This window comes from Trachurus japonicus, chromosome 9 (assembly GCF_045865225.1).
Source record: "Trachurus japonicus isolate A0001 chromosome 9, Traja_1.0".
Classification (NCBI taxonomy): Eukaryota; Metazoa; Chordata; class Actinopteri; order Carangiformes; family Carangidae; genus Trachurus; species Trachurus japonicus.
The window spans coordinates 6025035-6051271 of record NC_140915.1 but is presented as its reverse complement, the minus strand read 5'-3'; the positions used below and the strand labels follow the sequence as shown (position 1 = coordinate 6051271).

At 39.8% G+C, this 26237-nt stretch overlaps 1 protein-coding gene and 2 long non-coding RNA genes across 4 annotated transcripts in view; all 3 read left to right on the top strand.

The window, feature by feature from the left end:
* LOC146980812 (uncharacterized) overlaps window positions 1–17022 on the top strand; it is a 203810-nt gene extending 186788 nt beyond the window's left edge. For both annotated transcript variants that reach the window (XR_015036551.1, XR_015036550.1), the window contains one exon: window positions 16984–17022. This is a non-coding gene — a long non-coding RNA (uncharacterized LOC146980812). The remainder of the gene's footprint in view (window positions 1–16983) is intronic.
* On the top strand, window positions 4879–10000 carry LOC146980813 (uncharacterized). Its single transcript, XR_015036549.1, has 4 exons — window positions 4879–5059; window positions 6328–6366; window positions 8592–8630; window positions 9138–10000. It is a non-coding gene; the product is annotated as an uncharacterized LOC146980813 (long non-coding RNA).
* Window positions 17023–18586: 1564 nt separating the features above from the next.
* On the top strand, window positions 18587–25573 carry LOC146980811 (uncharacterized). Its single transcript, XM_085788011.1, has 8 exons — window positions 18587–18614; window positions 20134–20190; window positions 21735–21782; window positions 22748–22795; window positions 23696–23734; window positions 24600–24626; window positions 24813–24863; window positions 25425–25573. The coding sequence occupies exons 1-8, from the start codon at window positions 18587–18589 to the stop codon at window positions 25571–25573; spliced, it is 447 nt and encodes a 148-aa protein (XP_085644137.1).
* Window positions 25574–26237: the final 664 nt, after the last annotated feature.

Here is a 26237-nt window from a genome sequence, read left to right as displayed (position 1 = left end):
TCAAGACTTTTACTCTGAAAGGAGACTTTGACCATGTTTCCTGTAACTGAGGAATAAAACAAACAGGAGGTGGTGGTTTTAGTTTTCAAATGTAAACACTCCGTTTTCTGTTGTTTGAAGAGAAACTGCAGTAAAATAAGTGAAAATAAATCATAATCTTTTTATTTATTCATTTTTCACTTTTATCTTCAGACATTTTGGTTTTAATACACAAACTAAGTAGGCAGAACAAAACGTGATGAAAACACATCCATGTGTGTGTGTGTGTTGTTGATGGTCTACAACTGGACTGATGGACTGTAGGAGTTATTTTCCCCCAGTAGGAGGCAGTAGTGCAACATCCTGGACGCTGCTCACACCCACAGAGGAATGAGGAAACATTGGACTTTCACTTGTGGACATTTACCTGTGGTGACGCAGCTTTTACCAGGTGAGTAACAAAAACAACAAAAACAGATATAAAGACGTAGTAAGTAAAGTAAAGTAAAGTCACAGTGAGTGAATGACGTCTGTTTGTGTCCTGGATGTTTAATGGAGTTAATTATTCAACAGTTACAGATTTACATCATTTATTGATTATTGATAGATCGATAACCCTCGGCTGTGTGTAGTTCAGGTTCAGGTTGTTTGTGTCTTTACTGAGATGTTAGATGAACCAGTGTGTTGGACTGAACCAGGAGACTGACAGCTTTTAGAAAACATAATTTATGTCCTTTCATATGTTTTTACTTAGAAACTACTATTTATTTATTAAGTCAAGTCACACCTTTGTTTTCTTGTTTATGCAGCAGCTGTCCACCATCTTTGTTTTGATCTGATAACAGAGGCCTATCACTGTGTGGTTACATAATGTATGTTCAATCATTAACATGACCCACAACAAGCATTTTACAGTCTTTCAACAGTCTGTCTCTGTGCTTCACTGTGAAGAACAAGTCATTATGTTTATGTTGGTCAGTGTTTCCTGGTAAGCCTCAGACAGACCATGAGTTCCACTGAAGGAAGTTTAGATGATTGTCTGTAGAAACAGCTCAGATCTCCTCTGGACAGCAGCTCTGATGCTGAGGACACTAAGGATCAGAGTCTGACACATGATCAACTACATCAGTTTTCTGGAGGTTAGCAGGTTGGAAGCTAATACGCTAACAGGCCAGGAGGATAACTGATGTAACACAGACCGGTTTCTATAAATCAATGTGCTCACAGTGACAGTGTGCTAATGTAAAGACTGAATATGGCTGAAGTAGCTCTACATATAACATACTAAAATGTTGCTATTTTTAACAATCAGAAAACAACCAGTGAAGTTAAAACCTTTTGGAAAACGAGCTGAACATGGGGGAGCAGAATCCTAAACCTGATCCTGGTGAGTTCATAGAGTAAAATCCTTCTAGAGAAGTCTGACCCGTCAGCAGCCATCTTGGCTCTGACCCCAGGACAGTGTTGTCACTACGATCTAATCTAGATCGACTGTAGAATCAGATCTTCACCGAACGTTGTTCAGATTAAATGATGTTTGAATCTGAATGTAACTGGACAGTCAGAACTACTCTGCTGTTTAGTCAGATTCACATTTATAGATTTTATCTTCAGGATTGAACACAGCAATAAATTCAGATTAAATATAAACTGTAGTTGTGTCTCTTGGTCTGAAACTCATGAGGCTCATCACACTGAGAGGAAACAGAGTTCACATTAACTTTGATCTGTTCTCTGGGATTACACTCAGATTAAACTCTGTTCAGATTAAATCTATTTATTTTTTATTTACATTAAATAGAAACATATACTATGAATTAATGATTAATATATGTATGTGCTGTTTCTTCGTCTGTGGTTTTGACTGAATCTTCTGTCCTTTACAGATGAGAGTGACTCACAACTGAGTCACAACTGTTCTGTTTGATCACATCTGAAACTTTACAGTTTAAACTGTGGGATTTAATCAGCTCATTAAAACACCAATTAATTGATTTCAAATTATCATTTGTTCTATTTCTTCTTCAGTGGTAATAACTGAATTAATGTGTAATTCTGTCCTTCACAGTGATAGATGGTCCAAAACTCATCCTGGGTGCTGCAGGTAACTGCACTGATTTACACCTGTTTTAATGATTAAATATTACACAAAAATTAACGCATTTTAATCGCACTTATTTTTGCATCGCGGAACGTTTCTCACTGGATGAGTTTCAGGCGTAGCCGGATTATACTGGAGCACAATTATTTAACGAGTTAAAAAGCCACCGCTCGTCGCGGTGCAGCTGATCAGCTGATCAGCTGACATGTGGTCAAGACGTAGCTACAGACCTGTCACTGCCTCACGTGCATCTCAGAGCTGTCTGTCCTCAGCCTGTCCTGTCCCTGAACATCACACAGGGACAACATGGAGCTGTGTGATTGGTTACTGAGATTTATTAATGTTTACATCAGGCTGAGTCCAACAAATCAGTTTATGCTTCTGTGATTTAGTTAAATACAGTATCATCATAGTGGCCTGGAAAGACCTGTGGCAGGAAAGACCATTTAATCTGTTCTCAGGTCAAACATTTATATGCAATTACAAATGCGATTAATTTTGATTAATTACAAAGTCTCTACTTAATTAGATCTTTTTTTTATCAAGTCCCGGCCCTAATCTTAACGTTCATCTAGTTTTCATAAAAATAAAGCTGCTGTCTGAGACCAAGAACCAGAGTTCGCTGCTTCCACTGCTGGGTAAAAGGGAAGAGATGATCCTCTCTCTCTGCCCCCTGACCACGATCGGACGAGCCGAGCAGGAACGGTCTCCATAGTAACGACCGTAAACAAACCACAGCAGCAGGGAACCCCCGGAAATGAGAGGCAGAGAGGGGGGAATGACACGCAGGATAGGGGGTCGCCTGCAGTGAGGACTACAGCCTCAACACATGGGGCGGGTGCTCTACCAACTGAGCTAAACACCGCCCCATGTGAGCAGGTTTTCTCGAATGAGGCAATGAAGCCGTTGCGATTACTAGGGATGGGCATTTCGAATAATTTCCTAATCGAGTAACCTAACCTGGTGTTACCCGGGTAACCGATTACTGTAATAAAAAATAAAATGACGTCATGTCTGATGGACAGAGCGCAGTCGGTGCATAAATGCGCTCTGTCCATCAGACAGTCGCATTACTGACACACATATGACTGCACATATGGGGCATGTGCATCTTTATGCCGGGGAATAAAGGTGCTGCATGCGCTCTGAGCGCAGCACATTTATGCCGCGGCTGCCTTGGAGGAGAAAACTTTTTTTTCTTTTTTTTAAAAAAATCATTAGCGGTGCTTATTTATTAGTCCACACTACATGTTGGTGCCTTCGGTCCTCTCTGCCTCGCATCGTTTCAGGAAATAACAGGGAAGGTTTCAGAGTGTTTGTAAACTGAAAGCAACAGACTTGATGACACCTGTCGTCTCCCTCCCTACGGTTTACGCCGAGGGAACCACCACAGATTATTGTAAAAGGTTTGAAAGTCCGAGGCTCGATCCAAAAACGCTTTTACACAGCAGAAAATCACATTGCTTGATCCGAAACTGTTTAACACTACAAAAAGCCAAACCACAGCATGATAATGTAGTTTGATCCGACACTAGACTGCGCTCTAATGTGCCGTTTTTTTTAATCCTAGGTTAACCGGATGATAAATTCATAACCGGATAGCAGGTTGCCTACTCGGGTACCCGGGTACTCGGGTAACCGTGCACATCCCTAGCGATTACAGGAGCATCCGTCAAAAAAAAAACATCCTGACAAGGCATCCAAAGACTCGGCCTACTTCCAGTCACTGAGGGATCAGCATTCAAGGCGCCCTACAATCAACACCATGTTCACTCGGAGCGTCAACCAAACAGAGAGCGGGTTGGTGGCGTCTTATAGGCTAATATAGCTCTACTAATTGCAAAGGCCGGCTTACCGTTCACTGTAGGGGAGTCTCTAGTTATTCCCGCAATAAAGGAGGCAATCTCCACCGTCCTGCAGCGCGACCCTGCACCAGTCACCAAGGCCATCCCGCTCAGTAACGACAGTGTGGCTCGGCAGGTACGGGAGATGTCCATGGACACTGAGCAACAGCTGTGTGCTACGTTGTGTGACTGTCGCTTTAGTGTCCAGCTGGATGAGACCACCACGGCCGACAACAACGTTCTCCTGATGGCCTATGTCCGTTATGTGTCCGGGAGGGATCTGCTTGAGGATTTCCTGTTCGGGGAATACGTGGCCACAGACACGCGAGGGGAAACCATCTTCGCCGCCCTGACAGAGTTCCTGCGCGAGAGGGACATCCCAGTGACAAACATCATCGCCTGCGCCACGGATGGAGCGCCAGCTATGGTCGGCAGATACCGGGGATTCGCCACCCTACTCAAGCAGCAAGTCCCCCAGGTGTTGACAGTGCAGAGGAAACAGAGTTCACATCTGTTCTCTGGTACCCCTTTCCCACTGGCCAAAAAACCAGTTTAAACCCGCTAACAATCGCCTTTTGGTGGCAGTGGGAAAGGCGCACCGACCGATTAGCGGGTTGACCCGGTCTGGCGTTCCCACTGCAAGCCGATCGGAGCCGAGCCGATTGAAGGCGATTTTAACCCGCGTCGCTTGCCGAGTCGTTTGACACGGGTCGGTGATCTGTTCTCTGGGATTACACTCAGATTGTTCAAAGTGTTCAGATGAAATCAATCAGAGGAATCACAGGAAGGACAAACTGCTACGATGAAGTGCACAATGACTAAATGTTGTGGAGGTTGAACTGTAGAAATAAAATGACCTTACTTTGTTCTTGCAGCCATGGTAGGGGTCTCAGTGGTCTCACCTGTTTGTGGAGCAGGTAACAGATTTCACATTCATTTTGATCTATTCTCTGGGATTACACTCAGATTAAACTGTTTAGATTAAATCAGTCAGAGGAATCACAGGAAGGACAAACTGCTACGATGAATTGCAAATGTTGTGGAGGTTGAACTGTAGTAATAAAATGACCTCATTTTGTTCTCGCAGCCCTGGGATTTGTCGTCGCTTATTCTACGTTTAAAGACTATATCGGAGGTAACAGATTTCACTTTAATTTTGTCATTTTGATCTATTCTCTGGGATTACATTCAGATTAAACTGTTTAGATTAAATCAGTTTTTACATTCACTAGACACATAATACACAGTTTAAAGCAGAAGTAAGCGGAATATTTGTGTTAATATAAGTCTTAAATAGTTATATCTTCCGACAGCAATCACTTCTATAGAGTGTATGGTCTGAAACACGGGTCTGTCAGTCACTCTGCTCTGCTCTGAGCCGAGGAGAAAACTTTCCTTGTATCCTACAACCTTTATCCAATGAGGAGAGAGAACGGCATAAAGGGGCAGTCCTCTCTGTGTGTGCAGCCAAGGGATGCGCGTGAATGTGGTGACGTAGGGACGAGGGCGGGGACTGCTAACTCCATCGGCTGACAAGAAGTTAGCCACTTCTGCTTACTTCTGCTTTAACCAATGTTTTAATTCTGATATATGATTCTGAATATGTTTGTGCTCTTTGTTCTTCAGTGGTAATGACTGAATCTTTGTGTTCTTTAAAAAACCAAGACTCTCTACCACTGATCTAATCTAGATCTACTGTGTCACAATTTTGTTCAGATTAAATGATGTTTGAATCTGAATTGAACTGGACAGTCAGAACTACACTGCTGTTTAGTCAGATTCACATTTATAGATTTTATCTTCAGGATTGAACACAGCAATAAATTCATATTAAATATAATGTGTAGTTGTGTCTCTTACTGTGGCAGCAGATGTGAAACTCATGAGGCTCATCACACTGAGAGGAAACAGAGTTCACATTAATTTTGATCTGTTCTCTGGGATTACACTCAGATTGTTCACAGTGTTCAGATGAAATCAGTCAGAGGAATCACAGGAAGGACAAACTGCTATGATGAAATGCACAATGACTAAATGTTGTGGAGGTTGAACTGTAGAAATAAAATGACCTCACTTCGTTTTTTTATTGTTTTTATTTACATTAAATAGAAACATATACTATGAATTAATGATGAATACATGTATGTGCCAAAGTGACATATTTAAAGGTGAGTCAAGTCACAACGATTCTGCTTAGGGACACACACATGAATGAAACACACACACGTTCATGATGTGTTCTCAGTCAGGAGGGAACAAACACTGTTGTTTTTACTTTGATCATTCTTCATCTCATTAAACTGTGGGATTTACTAATAACTGATTAAAAATAAATACATTTGTGCACTTTCTTCCTCTTCAGTAGTCGTGGTAATGACTGGATCTGTTTTTTTTCCTACATAGGTTTTACTAACAGATCTAATAAACCTGGCCCAACTAACGGTGAGTTAAACCGAACCGACCGAGTCACACCTGTTCTGTTGTTTGATCACATCTGAAACTTTACAGTTTAAACTGTGGGATTTAATCAGCTCATTAAAACACCAATTAATTGATTTTAAATGATCATTTGTTCTATTTCTTCTTCAGTGGTTATGACTGAATTAAATATTGTGAAAGAACACGTATGTAATAACGTAGTGAACAAAAAAGTGTTAAACAAACCAGAATATGTTTGGTCAAGAGATGGTTTGTGGAATGTCTTTCCATTCCAGTTTGTGCACTCTTTGTTCTTAAGTGGTGATGACTGAATCTTTGTGTTCTTTAAAAAACCAAGACTACTCTCTCCCATTGATCTAATCTAGATCTACTGTGTCACAACTTTGTTAAATTATGATTAAATTATGTTTGAATCTGAATTTAAAGGGATACGGCAACATTTTTTTTTACGTGTCTTGCCTCACTCCCGAGTCCATGACCAGCAGATAGACACCATCCTTTCGACTGTGCGTGCAGTAACGAGGGAGATAGAGCCGTATCGCCCGTAATTAGCTTAGCTCAAACACTGGAAGTGTATGGGTAGTGTTAGCCTGCCTCCACCTAAAGTCATCAGAGAAACTCTTCAGCAACTCTAAACGGAAACCGGCGGGCCGATCTTCGTCCCAGAGCTGACAAAACTCTCCGGTAACCCCTTGGTCGCACTGCACGCGGAAGCTGCACGCGGAAGCTGCGCGCGCGCACTGCGCGCGGCTTTTTTGGGTGGTCGCACTGGGAGCGTACTTCTCCTCTCTCCGCGCCGGTCAGACATCGACTGCAGTCGTTCATACTCGTATTCACTCGGTTTTCCACACACACGTCATTTTAAACATGTGTGTGTGTGTGTGTGTGTGTCTCATGTGCAGACGCAACGGTCAAATATGTATAGATGGACAAGCAACAACTTAGTTAATCATCATTTAATTATTTTATTTTGAAAATGTACCGGATTCTCTTGCCTTTTCTGTGCCCGACTTCCTGTCTGGTACGATCTGGTCTATCCAGCTTGACAGACGGCGCCCTCGGCGCGCGCGGCTCCCGTGAAAAATAGAAATGAACCGATCTGAAGCGCTGCAGGCGCGTGCACTGCGCTCCACAGCGCGAGATGTGCGACCAGGCAGACCGGTTAACATGTGCGCCTATCTGAAACTGCCTCCGCTCCAGGGCGCTGCGCTTCGGTTCCGCGTCCAGTGCGACCAAGCTGTAAGGCATCTTGAGCGGTCAAATGCCGCTAACAGGACGAGATCGGTCAAAACGGAGGGTTCAAGCAAAGACGGTTTATTTTGGTTCAAGCTAGCTACATCGAGGGTAGGTTAGCTTCCTATTTCAAAGTAAAAGCACAGATTCTGTCATCATGGTTTTCTGTATGTAAAGGGCAACAGGTGTTTTATTTTGTGGAAGTAACTGGAAGTGCGTTGGTCACAACGGCTAGCTTGAGTAGCACCGAATTCGTCCGAACAAAATTGTAAACAGCTGGTATAGACAAATTAACGACACACTGCTGATCTAAACGGCTACTTTCTCGCCTGACAATGTTTGAAATGTTGATAAAGCGATAGAGTTTAGAGCTAAAATGAAATCAGCTTCTGACCGCTGATTTCAGCTCGGGTAGGAGGCAGGCTAACACTACCCATACACTTCCAGTGTTTGAGCTAAGCTAATTAGCGACTTTAGGTGAAGGCAGGCTAACAGTACCTTTACACTTCCAGCGTTTGAGCTAAGCTAATTACGGGCGATACGGCTCTATCTCCCTTGTTACTGCACGCACAGTCCAAAGGATGGTGTCTATCTGCTGGTCATGGACTCGGGAGTGAAGCAAGACATGAAAATAAATGTTGGTGTATCCCTTTAACTGGACAGTCAGAACGCTGCTGTTTCGTCAGATTCACATTTATAGATTTTATCTCCAGGATTGAACACAGCAATAAATTCAGATTAAATATAATGTGTAGTTGTGTCTCTTACTGTGGCAGCAGATCTGAAACTCATGAGGCTCATCACACTGAGAGGAAACAGAGTTCACATTAACTTTGATCTGTTCTCTGGGATTACACTCAGATTGTTCACAGTGTTCAGATTAAATCAGTCAGAGGAATCACAGGAAGGACAAACTGCTACGATGAAGTGCACAATGACTAAATGTTGTGGAGGTTGAACTGTGGTAACAAAATTACCTCACTTTGTTCTCGCAGGCCAGGGAGCGATAGCACTGCGTGCTGACGGTGGATCAGGTAACAGATTTAACATTCATTTTGTCATTTTGATGTATTCTCTGGGATTACATTCAGATTAAACTGTTTAGATTAAATCAGTTTTTACATTCACAAGACACATAATACACAGTTTAACCAATGTTTTAATTCTGATATACTATGATGCTGAATATGTTTGTGCTCCTTCTTCTTGAGTGGTAATGACTGATGACTCTGTTCTCACAGAGGAGGAACTTTGCAGACTAAAAGAGTGTTACAGAGTTAACATCATTTTCGATCTGTTCTTTATGATTTAATCCAGATTAAACTGAGTTCAGATTAAATCAGTTATAGATAATCTAATATTCTACTGACCAGTAGAGACGACAGCAGCCTCACAGCCATTAATGACAGACATGTAACTTTATGAATCCTGTCTCTTCAGCTCAGAGTCAAACTGCTGACTGTCTCTGTCTCTGTAGAAACATGGAGGCTTCAACACTCACTGCACTTCATCCACAACTTTAACCTTCTTTCTCTTTATAGAGGTGGTGTGGTCCAGAGAGTAGACTGAAGATCTCTAGGACTCCATGTTCCTGCAGGACGGACCAACACCAACAGTTCAACAGCTGCTGCTGAATGTAACAATCTGCTGTCTGGACTCTGACATTTAAACTCACATCTATCATGTCTTTTCACTATGGGGGTGGATTGTGTGTGTCATCTGGTTCTGTATTACTAATGTGTCATGAATCACATTTTGTAGAGGACGGACTGATGTAACATGTTTTCCACTTCACACCACTTACTAATGCTTTGCTTCATTTTACATACATTTATCAATAAACCATGTTATGAACTATACGTGTCTGTTTCTTTTTTCATTACCAGTGGTTCTGTCTGTGACTGATCTGACTGACTGAAACAGCTGATTCCAGTTCCAGTGACTTCAGTAACAACCAGTGTTGAGGAACATGAAGCTCCACTGATCAGCTCCAGTTTTAAACTCAACAACAGCGCCACCTAGTGGCTCAATGAGAGGAGAACTGGTTCACCAGCTCATTAAAAACCACTCTTCTCCCTGAAATGTTTGAATAATTGAATTCACAGCGGTTCTCCCAACATTTAAAATTAGTTTGACAAATTTTGACAACTTTTGTATGTAATGACTCAAGTAATGAAATGAGGACTATTAGTTTTATAGGGAACGACTATTCAGCGTTCATAAGTATAGTTGATGTGTGTGTTTAGATAAAACAGTTTCTCATTTTATGTGTTATCTGGTTCTAGATATTAACGATTAGTCATAAATCACATGTTGTAGAGGACGACAGACTAATGTAACATGTCTTTCCTCTTCACACCACTTGCTAATGATTTGCTTCATTTTGCATAGGCTTCATTTATAAATAAACCATGTTATGGGCTATTAATGTGTCTGTTTCTTTTTTCCCCCATATACTTTTTATTTTTAATTGCTGGTGATTCTGACTGATTAACAGTGACCGAACAGGGAAAACACACTGCAAATGGCCAAACACTGCAAACATAGAAATGATGCAAAACCAAAAGCACACAAACACATAAAACAAATGCAATAGAAAAATGCTGCAATCACAGAAATGATGCAGAAGCAAAAACATGCAAAAGAAAAATGCAGCAAATACCAAAACACAAAAGCCTCAAAACAACTGCAAGAGAGAAATGCTGCAACTTCACTAAATGGAGGGAAAAAGACTTTCTTACATCTAAATGAGGTTTTTCATTCTGTCTGCCACAGGCTGCTACTTCTTCATATATGGAAGAAGGACTAAACTGAGCACATACAGAGTCAATCAGGTGATTCATTACTTGTTCCTGATTGGAAGTGTTATACTGACATGATCCAACCATCCCCAGTCTCTCCTACTAGAGCCAAACTGGTTGTTTTTATGTTTCCATGAAAAGCCTTGTTTCAGCTTATTAGCCTTACTTATTGTTCCATAATATTAATTAACCAGTTTTTTAAATATAGTATCTAAATCCATTGTATCTCAGTTATTGTAAGATGCAGAATGCAACAATCTGTAGTTTATATTGCAAATATATAATTATAGTAAATGAAGAATTACTCAACAGTTGATTTAGTTCAGATAAAACAGGTAAGTGTCAACCACAACAGATGTTCAATGTACAGACCTTTACACAAGTATACTTTTTCATTTCACCTTTACAGTAATACACAAACATTTAGCAGCGTGCACTCTGATAATGATCCTTCTGTAGATGTCCTCAGGTACAACCTGGAACATGTGACATTTAAATCCTCTGTTCAGCTCAGGTTAAAGCAGAAGTAAGTGATATGTTTGTGTTAATATAAGTCTTAAATAGTTCTATCTTCCGACAGCAATCACTTACATAGAGTGTTTGGTCTGAAACACGGGTCTGTCAGTCACTCTGCTCTGCTCTGAGCCGAGGAGAAATGCGCCTGAATGTGGTGACGTAGGGACGAGGACTGTTATGGTGCGTTCAAGGCAACTCGTAACTCGTCTTTTTCCGACCTGTGAAGTGGTACCAGTTCGATCTGGTACGAGTTCATGGGTCAGAAGTTACGAGTGGCCGTTATAGTGACTTTCACAGGTAAAACAGGTCGGAAAAACGCGAGTGGGTTGTCTGGAACGCTACAAAGTCGTAAGTCGTGACTTGAAGCTGTAATTTACGATTTCAAAAGCCTACCTGGAACGCAGCATTAAGAAATACTTTCACTTTGGAACTTCAGCGCTTTTGATGGACTTTTGTTTTTTTTTTACCTGGTGAGTAAACACACAGTTGTTCTTTGTACAAAATAATTAATTGATGAATTAATTAGTTAGCATAATCACAGGAAGTGTTCTGGGTGAGATGAGTTTTTCTCTTGTTAATAGTATTTAGAGTTTGCTCAGCTCCAGTCAGCTGTCGGTCTGCCCATCACTGTGTGGTTACCTGTAACATAAACCACTCACATTTACATGAGTACAACGCTGGGGAATGCAAATAACTGGGATTTGTATCTAAAACCACAGTTTATTTGACTGTTTTGTGCATTTTTTTGTGTTATTTTCCTTTTTTTATTTTTTATTTTCTTAGACACTTCCATCAGACAGACGATGTTCACACTGAGCTGTGTTAAGGAAGTGTTGGATGATTGTATATAGAAACATCCCAGTATATTCTCTAGACAGTGAAACAACAAGAAGTCTCTATCAGGAGAGTCCTGGTTCGTCCTGGTCCAGAGCCAAAGTCAGAAAGGTGGAACCAGTTTAGTTTTCAACAACAGAGGAATGAAGCTCAGGAACACTGAGGCAGGAAAACCGGTTCCATGACCGATTATAACCTGATGAACAATTTTAGAACTGCACATGCAGGAGTGGTTTGTGGTGTCACAAACAAGATCAGGCTAGCAGGCTGAGAACTAACACGGTGGAGGCTAGCTGAGTGTTTTCCTGTCGTAGACATCCACACTGAGAACATTTGATCCTCTGAATGATCGACTCTTTTATGAACAGTTTTCACAGCTTGTGATCAAGAAGAAACAGTGAAGTCATGGAAAACGACCTGAACGGGAGGAGCCAGGTCCCCATCATCACACTGGATAAAGGTGAGCTTGTGTCCAAATCATTAGCCTATATCCAGTTTCTGAATGTAGTGTTTTAACCGTGTGACTTAAAACACCAGTTAATTAATCGTAATCAAAACACCTTTATGCTCTTTCTCCTTCAGTGATGACTGAATCTGTGTGTTTCTGTTGTTTTCACAGTGAAAGATGATCCAGAGGCTGAAAGGTGTCGCTGGAGCTGTAAGACATTTAGCTTCAATTTTCATCTAATTCTTAAAGGGGTAGTTCAACATTTTTGGCAAATTGGCCCATTGCCATAATCCCTATAGTCATAGCAGTAGGTTCGTTACCTTTAATTGTCGGCGGAGCAGAGCCGTGAGCTGCTCAGAGCTACGCTACGGAGGCTCATCATGGGATTTCTTGGTTTCCCTCATCAAACTCATCAAATACACAATCCAACAACTTCAAAACGCTCTGGTGGACAAGTTGTGACCTGCACATTCACCACACTATGAGATAATAACACAACGTTACCACACAGAGTTGTTTTAGAGGGAAATTCATGTAAAACCGCTGATGCGCGTTAGCCTCGTAAACCAGCCTCTCCTGGAAATGCAATTCATTTCATTTAATTTCTGAGGGAGAGTCTGGCCTCATCCCCATTCTAAGCGTTTGGACTGAAACCCTCAGAAGGCCGAGCCAATCAGCGTCGCCGCTGTGATTGACACAGCACGTTGGCCAATCAGGGACCGACTGGTGCAAAGCCCCGTCACTACACCAACTTGCTGATTGGCTGAATGGGGTTGTCTGTCAACGCTACTGCTGTGCTGCCTTAGTCATTTTATTGTGACCATTTTGTGTTTAGCTCCCTCTAGTGGTAGGTTTGTATGGCAGTAATTAAGACTCTGGTCTGCGTCTCTAGCTGATGACATCATCAGTGAGCGACAAGGCAGTCCTCCATGTCTGAGCTAGGGGAAGCTCACGCCTTTCTTTTATATCAGCAATCATCCTCGTGTTTGAGCATTTGAAAGCATCGTTGGTAGGTTGAAATAGATTTGAGTTCATTATTCGATGTATAGGTTAACATATTTTATGATTATTTGTAGATTGTGTGCAGTTAAAAATATCAGTACTTTATTCATTTCGGCCACATGGTCTGGCTAGGTTTAAGTGAGAAACTGTGAATGAAACACATTGTATTTAGCATTATAATACATACAGTAGTCTACTTATGGTACATTAAGAACTTATTTATATTGTTTAATTGAGTGTACTATTCTTGATTTAAGATACTAAGTACTTACCTTTTCCTTATCAAAAGTAGAGAACACTTTTGCTGATTGTATGTTTTCTTTGTCAGTTTTACCCAACTTCCAGTTGCCACATTAAAGAGCATCAGCCTGACACGTCGTTGTCCGAGTGGTAATTGGGGACGGAGTTTACCTGCCTGTCAATTTATGCCAGACGTGTAAAGAGGACAGGACAACTGCAGCTCCCGCCTACCCCAAACGCTTACAACGGGGATGAGGCCAGACTAACCCTCAGAAATGAAATGAAATGCATTTCCAGGAGAGGCTGGTTTACGAGGCTAGATGCACGTTGCCTTCAGGGACAGTTTTTCATCAAGCAGTCTCTGCATTTACCTCTATGACTATAGGGATTATGGCAATGGGCCAATTTGCCAAAAATGTTGAACTATCCCTTTAAGGATTAAATCAAAATGTTTTTATGTGTCTTTTTAAAAAGATCAAATAATGAATAAAGCTCATCTACTATTCAGACATCATGAACAGAACAGATTTGGTTCAACAATACATTTATGTACTTGCAGCAGCAAAAGTGAATCAGTTCAAGCTGAGTTTAATTGAACTGAGAGGATTTAATCAACTTAAAAGCAGAGCAGCAGGTAGTGACTGAATTCATCTGTGTTTCTGTGATTTTACAGTAAAAGATGATCAACAATTCAGGAGCAGTTTGGATGGAGCTTCACGACCCGACTGTGAGTTTACGATTTATTCAGTCTGGTGACACAGTGGTGTGGTGGTCATGACTTCATTAATCTGTATATTTCTGTTGTTTACAGTGACAGATGATCCCGGCCACACACACACTCACTGCAGCAACACTGGTTCACTGAGACCTGACAGTGAGTTTAACTGGACTGACTCACAACTATTCTGCAGTTTGATCACATCTGATTAACATTTATAATAGGGCTGGGACGATATGCTTTTCTCCCGATTTGATTCTTCTACGATTTTTTGGATGGCGATTCGATTTAAATTGCGATTCTACGATATTGCCGATTCTCTCGATTTTTAGTTTTTTAACATTTATCTGCACACAAATACTGTAGGAGCCTATAAATTAACATACTCCATTATAAAGTGAACTTAAACCCTTTTCAAAACCTGTACTCTGTGTATGTAAAAAAGGATAACAAATGCACATTGCACAATATTTTTTTAAAAATCAAAAAAATTAAAAAGAAAAAAAAAATCGATTTAAAAATAGTCAAAAAAGATATCGCGATATTTATGTGAATCGATTTTTTCTCCCACCCCTAATTTATAACCTTCTTTGTTTTTACCAGTGAGGATCCTGAGCAGGAGCTCTTCTATAGGGAAATATGAAGCTGATACCAGAGAGAAAACTGAAGAACTGAATGAACTAAACAGCATCAGAGACCAAACAAACAATCAGCCACCAGCAGCTGCTCAGTGGAAAGGCATCGACAAGTGACCATCCACTCTTTCCTTCCATAGAATCTAACCCATAACTCATATTTGATGTTCAGTATGTTACCATGTAATTATTATTGATAAGGAGTAGGTGGTATGGATGAAGCCGTTTCCCACAGTGAGCTGTCTGTCATTTTATTAGGGAATATTGTTTTGTACAGCTGTGACTTTAAAGGTCAGGAAACACTTTTATATTTTGTTCATTTTCATGTACTGTAGCTATATTGTTTGATTTGTTAATTATATTTTTTTGTCAATGGCTGCCAGGAGCTGGTTTCTACTGATGTGTCTCTCTTTTCTACTAAATATTTTTACTTTTTGATGTAAAAATGATTTGTATTGATGACTCATTTGTAATAAATTGTACATGTGTAATTTTTGATCACTTATATTTTCCTTATCAATATCAGAGAAAGTGAGGGGTTTGGTGTCAACATGCCCCTCCCCTCCAAAACAAAGAGGACACTTTACTGCTGTCAGTCAAACATGATGAAGTGATGATATTTTATATCCAAAGGGTCAAAGGTCAACTCCACTTTCTCTATTCTGACCTTTAGTCAAGGCTTTTATTCTGAAAGGAAACTTTGACCATGTTTCCAGTCACTTAAACTTGGTGAAAGAATCAAAACATCGTGCACAGACGCACACACATGTTTTTCACCAGCAGCTGTTTCATTGTTTCTGGTTGGATTCAGTTTGAGGACAAAGTTTAAAGAAAAGTCAGAGATCGTCTCCTGACAGGAAGAGTCAGGTTTTAACAGAGACGACGTGAAACAGTCAAACTTCTGTAAATTAAAACTTTACATAAACATAAACATGAAGAGAAGTTTCCATTACCAATAAAATGATTATGAGATAAAGTGATTTGTGTTTATTTATTTCACTTATTTAATAGACTCAAAGTCAAAATTAGTAAATTTATATTAGAAATGTTCACGTTCATATTATTTCAAATAATATTTTGGAAACACTTTACAATAAGGGTCCCTTAATTAACATAAGTTAGTACATTAGTAAGCATTAATTTATAAACTAATGTGTTAATGCTGAGTAATGCATACATAATGATAACTAATTACATTATTCAACTTTTAATTTGTTAACTAACATTGAGTAGTAAATATTAATTAAATGCTTACTAATAAGCTACATTAATTAATGTGTTTCCTAACCCTAAGTAATACATACTAATGATTGTTAAAATATCTGTAAACAGTTAATTAATGCTTAATAATGTACTAACTAATGTTAATTAAGGGACCCTTATTGTAAAGTATCAATATTTGCAGCTGGTGGTTGATGTGAGGTAACCCTCCTAATGTAACAGGACACTTTACTGCTGTCAATCAAAAATTCTGATATTTTATATCCAAAGGTCAAAGGTCGACTCCACTCTCACACTGTGACACCTCAGGTCATTAATCAAGACTTTTACTCTGAAAGGAGACTTTGACCATGTTTCCTGTAACTGAGGAATAAAACAAACAGTTTTACATTCAACGTAAATATGTTAAAATGCATGAACAAAACATGATAAAACACACTAGTTTTTCTATATAACATGCAGCTCTGACCTGCAGGTAGGTGTGTGCATGTTTGTGTGTGTGTTTAAAAAACAAAGGACAGCGGTGTGTCGGACCGCAGGTGTGTCTGAATGGAGAGCTGTCCCCCGTTATACACAGGGCTTGGGTCACGTGGGCACTGGGGATGATTCCTGTAGATGATAGAAGGAGCTGAATCACCTGCTCTGTGGAGGAGAGAGGCGAGTGGAGGAAGTCTCAGTTTTATTGACCACTTTTGTTCAGTTTATTGATGGTTTACATATTCGCCACCAGTGTACACGTCCGCCATCCTGAAACCGCTGAAGTAGCTGTGATTGTTTTATTGAAACTCCTTTACCAGCAGCAGTGTGACACATAAAACATACAGGACCTGATCTCATCCTCTCACATGACTCTTAAATGACAAGTTGTTACAGTAATATAGCCACTTTAAAATACTATGCTGTGGACTTTGATTCAGGTGAAACTCTTTACTGTTCACTTAAGAGTTATATCCAGTATATTCCTCCTCTCAGTGTGACCTGCAGATCCTGTTGAGACGCAGCTTTAATCTGGTGAGTAAACTCAACAAAAACAGGTAAAAAGACTTAAAGTGAGTGAACGTCTGTTTGTACTGTAGTTATAGAGTTGATCATTATGATACTGTGGACTGTTTGGTAGACTTTTCTATGGTGTTAATTTCCTGGAGCATGGACCTCTCCACTGCTAAAACTAGTGGATGAATAAAGAAGCAGCTCTGTGTGACAGTGAAACATCAGTGTTGAACACTGTCTCTACATGTAACGATGGATCAGTTCCAGGACGTTTTCTGAGTGACAGCTTGGATTTAATAGTTTCAGGAGGTTTGACTTTGCTACTGAAACCTCTGGACCTTTACTCAGGTTCAACCTTCAATATGTGACATTTAGCTGTAATCAAGTAGTTTACATGAAGGTTTTGGGGGAAACTACTTCTGATGCTCACCATGTGGTCTAGGTCTAGTTTCACTTTTGGTGGCTGGTGACTAAACTCATCAAAAACAGATATTATATTATTATATTATATATATTATATTATATATTGATGTGTGATTGATGTGGCTGTGTGTAGTTCAGGTTCAGGTTGTTTGTGTCTTTACTGAGATGTTAGATGAACCAGTGTGTTGGACTGAACCAGGAGACTGACAGCTTTTAGAAAACATCATTTAACAGGTCATCTGATCTTACCTTACTATTATATGAGCTGGTTAAATTGCGCCCTTGTTTCCCTTTTATGATTTGATCTGATAACAGAGGCCTTTTTACTTTATGGGCTCTATGCACAGCTCCAGCACTTCCTGAATTTAAGGCAGGTCCTTCATTTCCTGTCTTACATTATTGGACAAACTGATTGATCCAGGTGTGTCTGAGGAGTCACAATGGTCAGACACACCTGGATTAATCAGTTTGTCCAATAATGTAAGACAGGAAATGAAGGACCTGCCTTAAATTCAGGAAGTAGTGGAGCTGTGCATAGAGCCCATTGTGTGTTTAATCATTAACGTGACAAAAGTGAAAAAAACAACAACACGCACATCCAATCGAAATGTCACGTGTTAATAAATTATACTTGCATTACTACTACTAAGAAAAAAAAAATAATACTTACATTTAGTGAATGTTGTGTGTTCTTTTGTGTTCATTTGTATAATTTCATAAACTTCTCTGGGTGAGATGAGTTTGTCTTTTCTACATGAGTTTGTGACTTTGTGCCTTTGTTTCTTCAGTCGTGTAGGAATTGTCTGCTATCTCTACTTGATCTGATAACAAAGGCCCATACTGTACTGTAGGTTTAATTATTAACATGAACCTCAACCAACATTTTACCGTATTTTAAAAATGTGTCTACATGCTACACTGTGAGTAACAAAGAATTATGGTTGTTTAGTGAGTTTCCTCCTGCTGGTCAGTTTCTCCTGTATTGTTTAAAGCTACAACATGTCTGATCATCTCAGTTAATATGAGTGTGAACTGAAAACGACAACAAGACGTGAAACTGAAAACATTTCATCTTCATTAAAATGAGATATATTTATTTATAATTTTTTTTTTTTCAGGAAGCCAGTGAGGTTAATAAAACCTTTTGGAAAAGGAGCTGAACATGGAGAACCTGATGGTAGCTTTTCTCGGTGAGTTCATAGAGTAAAATCCTTACAGAGAAGCAGCCATCTTGGCTCAGTGAGTTCTGACTTTAAATTCAGAATTCTGAGAAATTCTGATGTTTGATCACATCTGAATTTATATGTGAAAAGTTTACACAGAAACATTATTATCCAGAGCTACTAGACGTCATACTGAACCTGCAGCTTGTCACACCAAAACATCAGCTGACAGTTAGTAAACCAGTTAACAAATAAGTTTTAGGCCACACCCCCTCTCCTCCAGAGAGTAAATGAAACAGAGTCCAGCTCCAACCATTAGTCCACGCTAACACTGCTGTGACCTGCTCCACTACAGAGCTGACTGTTAGATAACCAATTGTTATGTTAAAAATACAAAACAAAAAATTTGTGCCAGGCCTGAAATTTCACCATTTTAGGTGCAAGGCCACTTAACCTTTCGTGTTGTCAATTTTTTGAGGGCACAAAGGCCAAAAGGCAGGGTCTACATCCATAAAGATTTAATTTAAAGACTAAAAGGATGTATAACATATCTGTTAAATGAATACATACCACAGGCTCAAGCAAACAAGAAATTTTCAACTTCAAATTAATTTAAGCAATATTACCTGAGAGGGTGTGCTTTACTGTAACGTCATTTGAGCACAACAGTGATGCAGTCAGAATCACTGTTGTGATGTCGTTTGTGATTTATTTTCAGAGTAAAATAACTTAATAAAAATCCATGTTACCATGGAGATGGATACAACAACATGACATGGCGGAATAATATTTTTAGTGATGAGTCAGGCTTTCTTGTTGATCAGATTGCTTGGTCGGAACTACTTATTATATTATGCATTTAGTTATTTGCACAAAGGTCCTGTCCTATAACTATATGTTGACATTTCTATCTCATTCATTTGCTAATTTATCACCCAGGCCTGGACGATATGAGAAAAAATCATATCACAATTTTTTTTTTTTTTCAAATCAGTAGATATCAATATATATCACGATATAACTCAAATCACTATTTTTGTCAAGTTTAATGTTCCCTTATATTCACAAGTGAGATATGAAGATATCAGAAGGTTATTTGTAATTTAAATATTTATTTTCTGTCAAAAGTTGAACATGACAGATGTAATGACGAACATTAGACAGTATCAGATAAATTAAACGGGTGTTGAAGGTGCATCGTCCCATTTGTTGTTGCCAGAAGGTCATCAAAAGTGGGAGGGGCATCAGGGCCACCGTGGCCTTAGAGCAGATATTTTTTTCAAGGGCACATGGACAAGTGAAATTCCTGCCCTGACTTGTGAACTTTCTTCTTCAGCAGTGATGGTAATAAATTAATCTGTTTCTTTCTGTACATAGGTTTTCGAAAACGTATCTGCTCGGACAGACATGACCGACCTGACAGTGAGTTAAACTGAACTGAGCCACAAATGAATTTCATCTGAATTCATACAGATTGAACTATGAGATTTTATCAACTCAGTAAAACACCAATTAATTGATTCTTAATGATCATTTGTTCTCTCAGTGAAAATTCTGTCCTTCACAGCGAGAGATGATCCAGGACCCAGCCTGGATAATGGAGGTAACTGACTGCACTGATTTTTACCTGTTTGTAAGAATTGAATATTGTGAAAGAATCTCAGTGAAATGAAGCAACTTTCAGCAGATTCAATTATTCAGAGCTGAGAACCTGCAGCTTCTCACACCAAAACAAAGGAATTTTAGGCCACGTCCCCTCTCCTCCAGAGAGCCAATGAAACAGAGTCTGGCTCCAACCTGTGATTTAAAAGAATAGTTCACCTAAAAATGAAGTTTCAGAGTCCTCCGTGGCTTCTCTGAGTTACAGGGGGTCTCGGCGTAGCAGTGCATGTCCATATGACGGTTGCAAATGGATACCAACTGTCTTCGTAACAAAAAGACACACCAAAAAACATCCAAATACCTCCATGCTGCTCGTCTGTAATGTCCCTCTTGTATTGAAGCCCCGATATGAGAAATTGTTCCGAAAAAAATTAAATAAGTCTATATTTCAAGCTTGTTTTGTAGCGGAAGCTCCTCTTCCTGGTCCGTCCAAATCTTGGAGGCGCGACCGGATCGTCGACTAGTCGCTGATGACATCATTCATATTTTTCCCATCATAACTAAAATCCCAGGAGGAGGGAAATGCTCTGCAACAATCTGTATTCACTGACTGACAGCTCACGCACAGAAATCAGTCCACAGTACAGCAGCTTTATAAACAACAAACTGTAAATCAGTTTGTTTTTTTGTAACATATGCAGGTGCAAAAGAAAATCCTGTAGCTACTGTTCATTAAACAATTAGGGAGGAAAACGACACACAGGCCTCGTCACCATCACAGTCCTGCTCAGTCACAGTTTCACTCACAGTTTTAGTTTTTCCTGGTTGGTTGCTGCTGTTGTTGTTGTGCGACGTAAAGCTGTCGATATGAGCGGAGTTTTTTTTTTTGTTTTTTTTTTAATTGCCGGCAGCCCGGACACACTGCGGCGGAAGCGGCAGTTTCTCCTGCTCTCTCTCTCCGCGCCGGTCAAACATCGACCCGTCTGTAGGCTACTCGGTTTTCCACACACAGGTCTGTCTCTAGCGCTGTATGTAGCCTATGGATGTGTCTTGTGTGCAGACGCAACTGACAAATATTTATAGACGGACAAGCAAACTTAATCATCATTTATTTTATTTTGAAAATTGACCGGATTCTCTGGCCTTTTCTGTGCCCGACTTCCTGTCTGGTACGACCTCGTTCTATCCAGCTTGACTGCGCTCGTATTTTTTTCATTCAGCCACTCAGCTGTTGTTTCAAGCAGCTACTCTTGTAGCCTACTGTTACATGATCAGCGACTAGTCGACGTCAAGCTCAAAACGTCATTGTGGAGCAGGGGACTAGTCTGTGCAACCCCTAGTGGAAAACCTGCTTTACATTGTTTTAACGTAAAAAAAAAAAAAAAAATTGTAATTTGTATAAAATTTTGTATTGTACAGTACAATAATAATTAATACATTAAAATAATAATACATTTTACAGTTAATCATAAATAAAGGCCATTTAATACTGTAATGATCACCTGTCAACAGTTTTGGATTAAATTAACTTGTGTCCACACACAGGAGATGATATTGACTTCAGATCCAGTAATGGACGTCTGAAGTCTCACGGTGAGTTGAACTGAACTGACTCACAACTGTTCTGTGTTTGATCACATCTGGAATCAAACTGTTTAAAGGTTAGGGTTAGGAAAAGAGTTAATGTTTCAAATGTTAACTCATTGAGTGCCAGCCCTTTTATAAAATGGTCAGTGCCTTGTGCCAGCGTTTTGGGGTATTTTGAGTAATATTTCAAGACCCACAGAATATTTTGTACTATGACTCTGAAAACACCAAATAGCTTAAAGGAAAGAGGAGACTCTCTATTTAATTTGGGAAAAAAAAACATTTGTTTGTACCTTTTTCCATTCTTGATTTATCTTAAGTTGAATAGAGCCTGGTTGCACCAAAAAGACCACTTTTTTTTCTAGCAAGCTGAGAAAAATGCATTTTTGTGAAAGAGAGTCTCTCAAGAAAAACAGTGAATATGTTTTCATTTTGGCTTCAAAAACATGTAAGACATCTGAAAATTTAATTTCACATGTTTTTTCATTGTACAAAAACAACAACAACAACAACAACTAAAATACAACAAGTAGGAGTCTTACTCTGCAGAGTGATGCCTGCTCTCCTACTTCTCCTGCAGTTGCTGCCCCCTCACCCTCTCAGAAAAGTGCTTTAACATCTCCCTGGATCTAACTCAAGTTCAATATGAAGAAGGTCACCTTGTGGCCTTACTTACTGTTGGGGGGGGGGGGGGGGTTTGGTCAATTCAGTAAAACATCAGTGGTTAAATTCTGAATAAATTATGTTTGTGCTCTTTCTTCTTCAGTGGTAATGACACTAAATACCTCTGTACATTTCTGTTCTTCACAGTAAAAGATTATCCAGGATCCATTGTTCAGCCCCTGAAAGGTAACAGATCCACATTCATTTGATTGAATTTAGAGTTCCTGGTTTAAACCTGGTTTGTTCACTTTGTTCTTCTGTGGCAATGACTGAATAAATCTGTATATTTCTCTACATTGTTTTTGCAGAACGTAGCAACAGTAGTGGAAGCCTTGATGGAGGCACACGACCTGACAGTGAGTTAAACTCAACTCTTCTGATGTTTGACCACATCTGAATTTACACAGTTTCAGTCTATGGTACTTCAAAAGATTTATAACTGACAAATATAAAGACATAAAAGAAAGTTCAGTTCAGTTTATGTTTTTTTTTTAATCTTACGTAAAGGTAGAGTCTGTAGGATTTTCCTAAAAAACTGAATGTAGACTTATACTGTATGTAGACGTACTGTATACTGTATGACAGAAATCCTGCTTCATCATCAACAATGGGCTTCTACTCATGTGTGGTGGTGACTGTGTCTGCAGAGCACAATGAATACAAGTGCTGGGCCCATACCGGTCCGTCGCCTGCAACGTGGCAGCTGGTGGCTCACGGTGGCGACCCTTCTACTCGTCGCAGCAAAGCCCTCAAGGCTCCTGTTGCTGCAGTGAGACCGCACCTCCCCGTTTCACTATTTAGAAACAGCTGACCTTCACACTGATGGGCTCATCTGCTGTTGTAGGTCACACAGAGACATCAGCAGAAACCACAGACTTTTGCACATGCAGTTACTGTTAAAATTCCTTGTAGGGACTTTAAGGAAACTTAGAACAGTGATCTGATGTAAAAAAAAAAATAAAAAAAAATATTGAGTCTTCTCTCATTGAACACATCTGTCTGACCAATCACTCCAAAATTGAGTTAATTAGATAGCTATGTACGAAAACAAAACTCTCATATCTATTGGTTTAAAAAACTTATGAAATTTAATTTTTAAATGATCTTTTCTGACATGCATCACCAAAACATGCAGGTTTAATTTCCTCTTTAGTCAGTTAATTAAAACATAAACTGATTCAGGGATGAATGTATTTCTGCTCTTTCTTCTTCAGTGGTATTGACTAAATGAATCTGTATCTTTCTGTTCTCTACAGTAAAAGATGATCCAGGGTCCAAAGTTAACTCCCTGAGAGGTAATTAGAGTTCACGATCAACATTGTTCAGATTAAATCAGTTTCATAGAAATAATAAACAAAGGTGATCTAATCTTCTCCTGATCAGCCTCATCAACAGTTTTAGATTAAACTCCATCAGAGTCCAGAACCTGGAGGAGACAGAACCAGTCAGAACAGCTGAACTGAATCACTTCAACCTGGTTCAGTCTCTACATCTGTTTCCTGATTCACACGAGCAGTGGAGGATCAGGGATGTAACAGTATTCTCAATTTCACCAGGTTCAGCCAGGTGGCCCACCGGCGGGGGGCTGGTGTTTTTTTATGACAGGGGCCAACAACCCTAACCACCCTAACCCTAACCACTGACTGATGACAGAGCCCTTTTGATAACAGAATTTTATTGTCACTGTTAAAAACAATGAAACGCTGTTTAGCAGCTCCAGCTTGGCATCATCTTCATCATTAAAAGCAAAATACAGACATCCAAGTATAAAGCATTGACAGTTGGCAGTTGTTTTGAGGGGAACTTCAGGTGATGAAAAAAACAACACTTGACCGTGTTCACATGTTGATCAAAAGATGTTGATGTTGTGATCATTCAACCGCACCACTGAGTGGTATGGAGTATAAAAACTGATTGAAAAAGTTGCACAGCTGCACAATGTAGCCGGGGAAATGGAAGTCTGTGGCTCACTGGTGGATCTGCTGCCCCCATGACCCGATCTGGGATCAGCGGTTGAAAGTTGATGGATGAATTAAACTGTGATTTGATTAACTAATTAAACACCAAGAAATGAATTGAAAATTAAAACACTCTTTCTGTGCTCTTTATTTTTCAGTGATAATTAATGAATAACTCTTGTATTTCTGTCTTTTACAGAAGAACATATCAGGATCCTCACTCAGATTGGTAATGGATCTTACATCAACCTTGATCTATACTTTATGTGTTCGGATTTCTATTTTACAATACAATAATAATTAATACATTAATATAATAATACTTTTTACGTTAAATCATAAATAAAGGCCATTTAATACTGTAATGATCACCTGTCAACAGTTTTGGATTAAATGAACTTGTGTCCACACACAGGAGATGATATTGACCTCAGATCCAGTCCTAATGGAGGTCTAATGTCTCATGGTGAGTTTAACTGAACTGACTCACAACTGTTCTGTGTTTGATCACATCGCGAGTCAAACTGTTTACAATATTTAAAGCAGAAGTAAGCGATCCGGTCGTTTTGGCTAATGCTGCGTTCCAGGCAGGCTTTTGAAACCGTAAATTACAGCTTCAAGTAACGACTTACGACTTTGTAGCGTTCCAGGCAACCCACTCGTGTTTTTCCGACCTGTTTCACCTGTGAAAGTCACTATAACGGCCACTCGTAACTTCTGACCCGTGAACTCGTACCAGATTGAACTGGTACCACTTCACAGGTCGGAGAAACACGAGTTACGAGACCCGTGTTTCGGTCCAAACACTCTATGTAAGTGGTTGCTGTCGGAAGATATAACTATTTAAGACTTATATTAACACAAAAATAATGCTTACTTCTGCTTTAAGTTTCAAATGTTAAAATTGCTATGTTTTAAACACACTGTATCACTAATGAAATAAAGTCATGTCAACTGTCTTTACCTCTGTATAAATGTGTGGAGGCTTCATGACTCAATTCACTGCATCCCCTGTTTGTTTTTACAGAGAAGCTCCAGTTCAGAAAACCGTTGCCTTCTGACCTGAGAAAACATGAAGAGGAGACCAGGGAGAGAAATGAAAGATTTATGATGTCTATTCCCCAAGACACCCTGTTGTGGGAGCCTCTCTGGCTCGTTACCTTTAACCTGTCTTAAAGGTCCAGTGTGTGTCCAAGGTTTATTGGCAAAATCTGAATATACTGCCCATGAATATATTTGTATAACTGCATTGAACATCTGGAGGGGGGTTGAGAAGCCCTGCTTTAATGTACCTGTACAGTGCGGATTTATATTATATTGACCCCTTGCACGTGACATCACGCTCCACTCGCAATAGTTACGGACGCCATGATGGACGGCAAAAGAACAGTGGACGTCAATTTAATTCAATGGGCGCGTTATAGTTTTGTGACATACCGGGGTTGTAGGGTTTCCCCTCCTTTTCCACTGAGCTGGTTCCAGTGCTGGTTCGGAGCCAGAGCCTGACTAGCACCGGTTCTTTGCTTTTCCACCGCTTAAGAACCGGTTATTGGTCCTTAAAACTGGTCCCAAGCACCAACTCCTTGCTGGGCTAGTTAGTTTATCTACAGTGTATAGTCGATGTAAACACAGTTGAAGCTAACTAGCTGAGCTACATGCTGTGGCTAACAACAGCTAACGCTCGTATTAAACATAGCACCGTCACAGCGTAGTTGCCGCTGGCCGATCGCGGCGATTACAACGAAGACGGCTTCCTGTTTTCTTTTATTTTTCAGCCGGGTTTAATCTGAGAATGATCACTAATTATACAGACGTCGGGTCAGGTCTTCAACACCCACGG

Bases quoted from the DNA above. Each gene is read 5' to 3' on its own strand.
- LOC146980811 (XM_085788011.1), top strand. From the start codon at position 18,587: ATGGAGAACCTGATGGTAGCTTTTCTCG. The intron at 23,735-24,599 runs GTAATTAGAGTT...CTTTTACAGAAG, and splicing joins CAAAGTTAACTCCCTGAGAG to AACATATCAGGATCCTCACT. The intron at 24,864-25,424 runs GTGAGTTTAACT...TTGTTTTTACAG, and splicing joins TGGAGGTCTAATGTCTCATG to AGAAGCTCCAGTTCAGAAAA.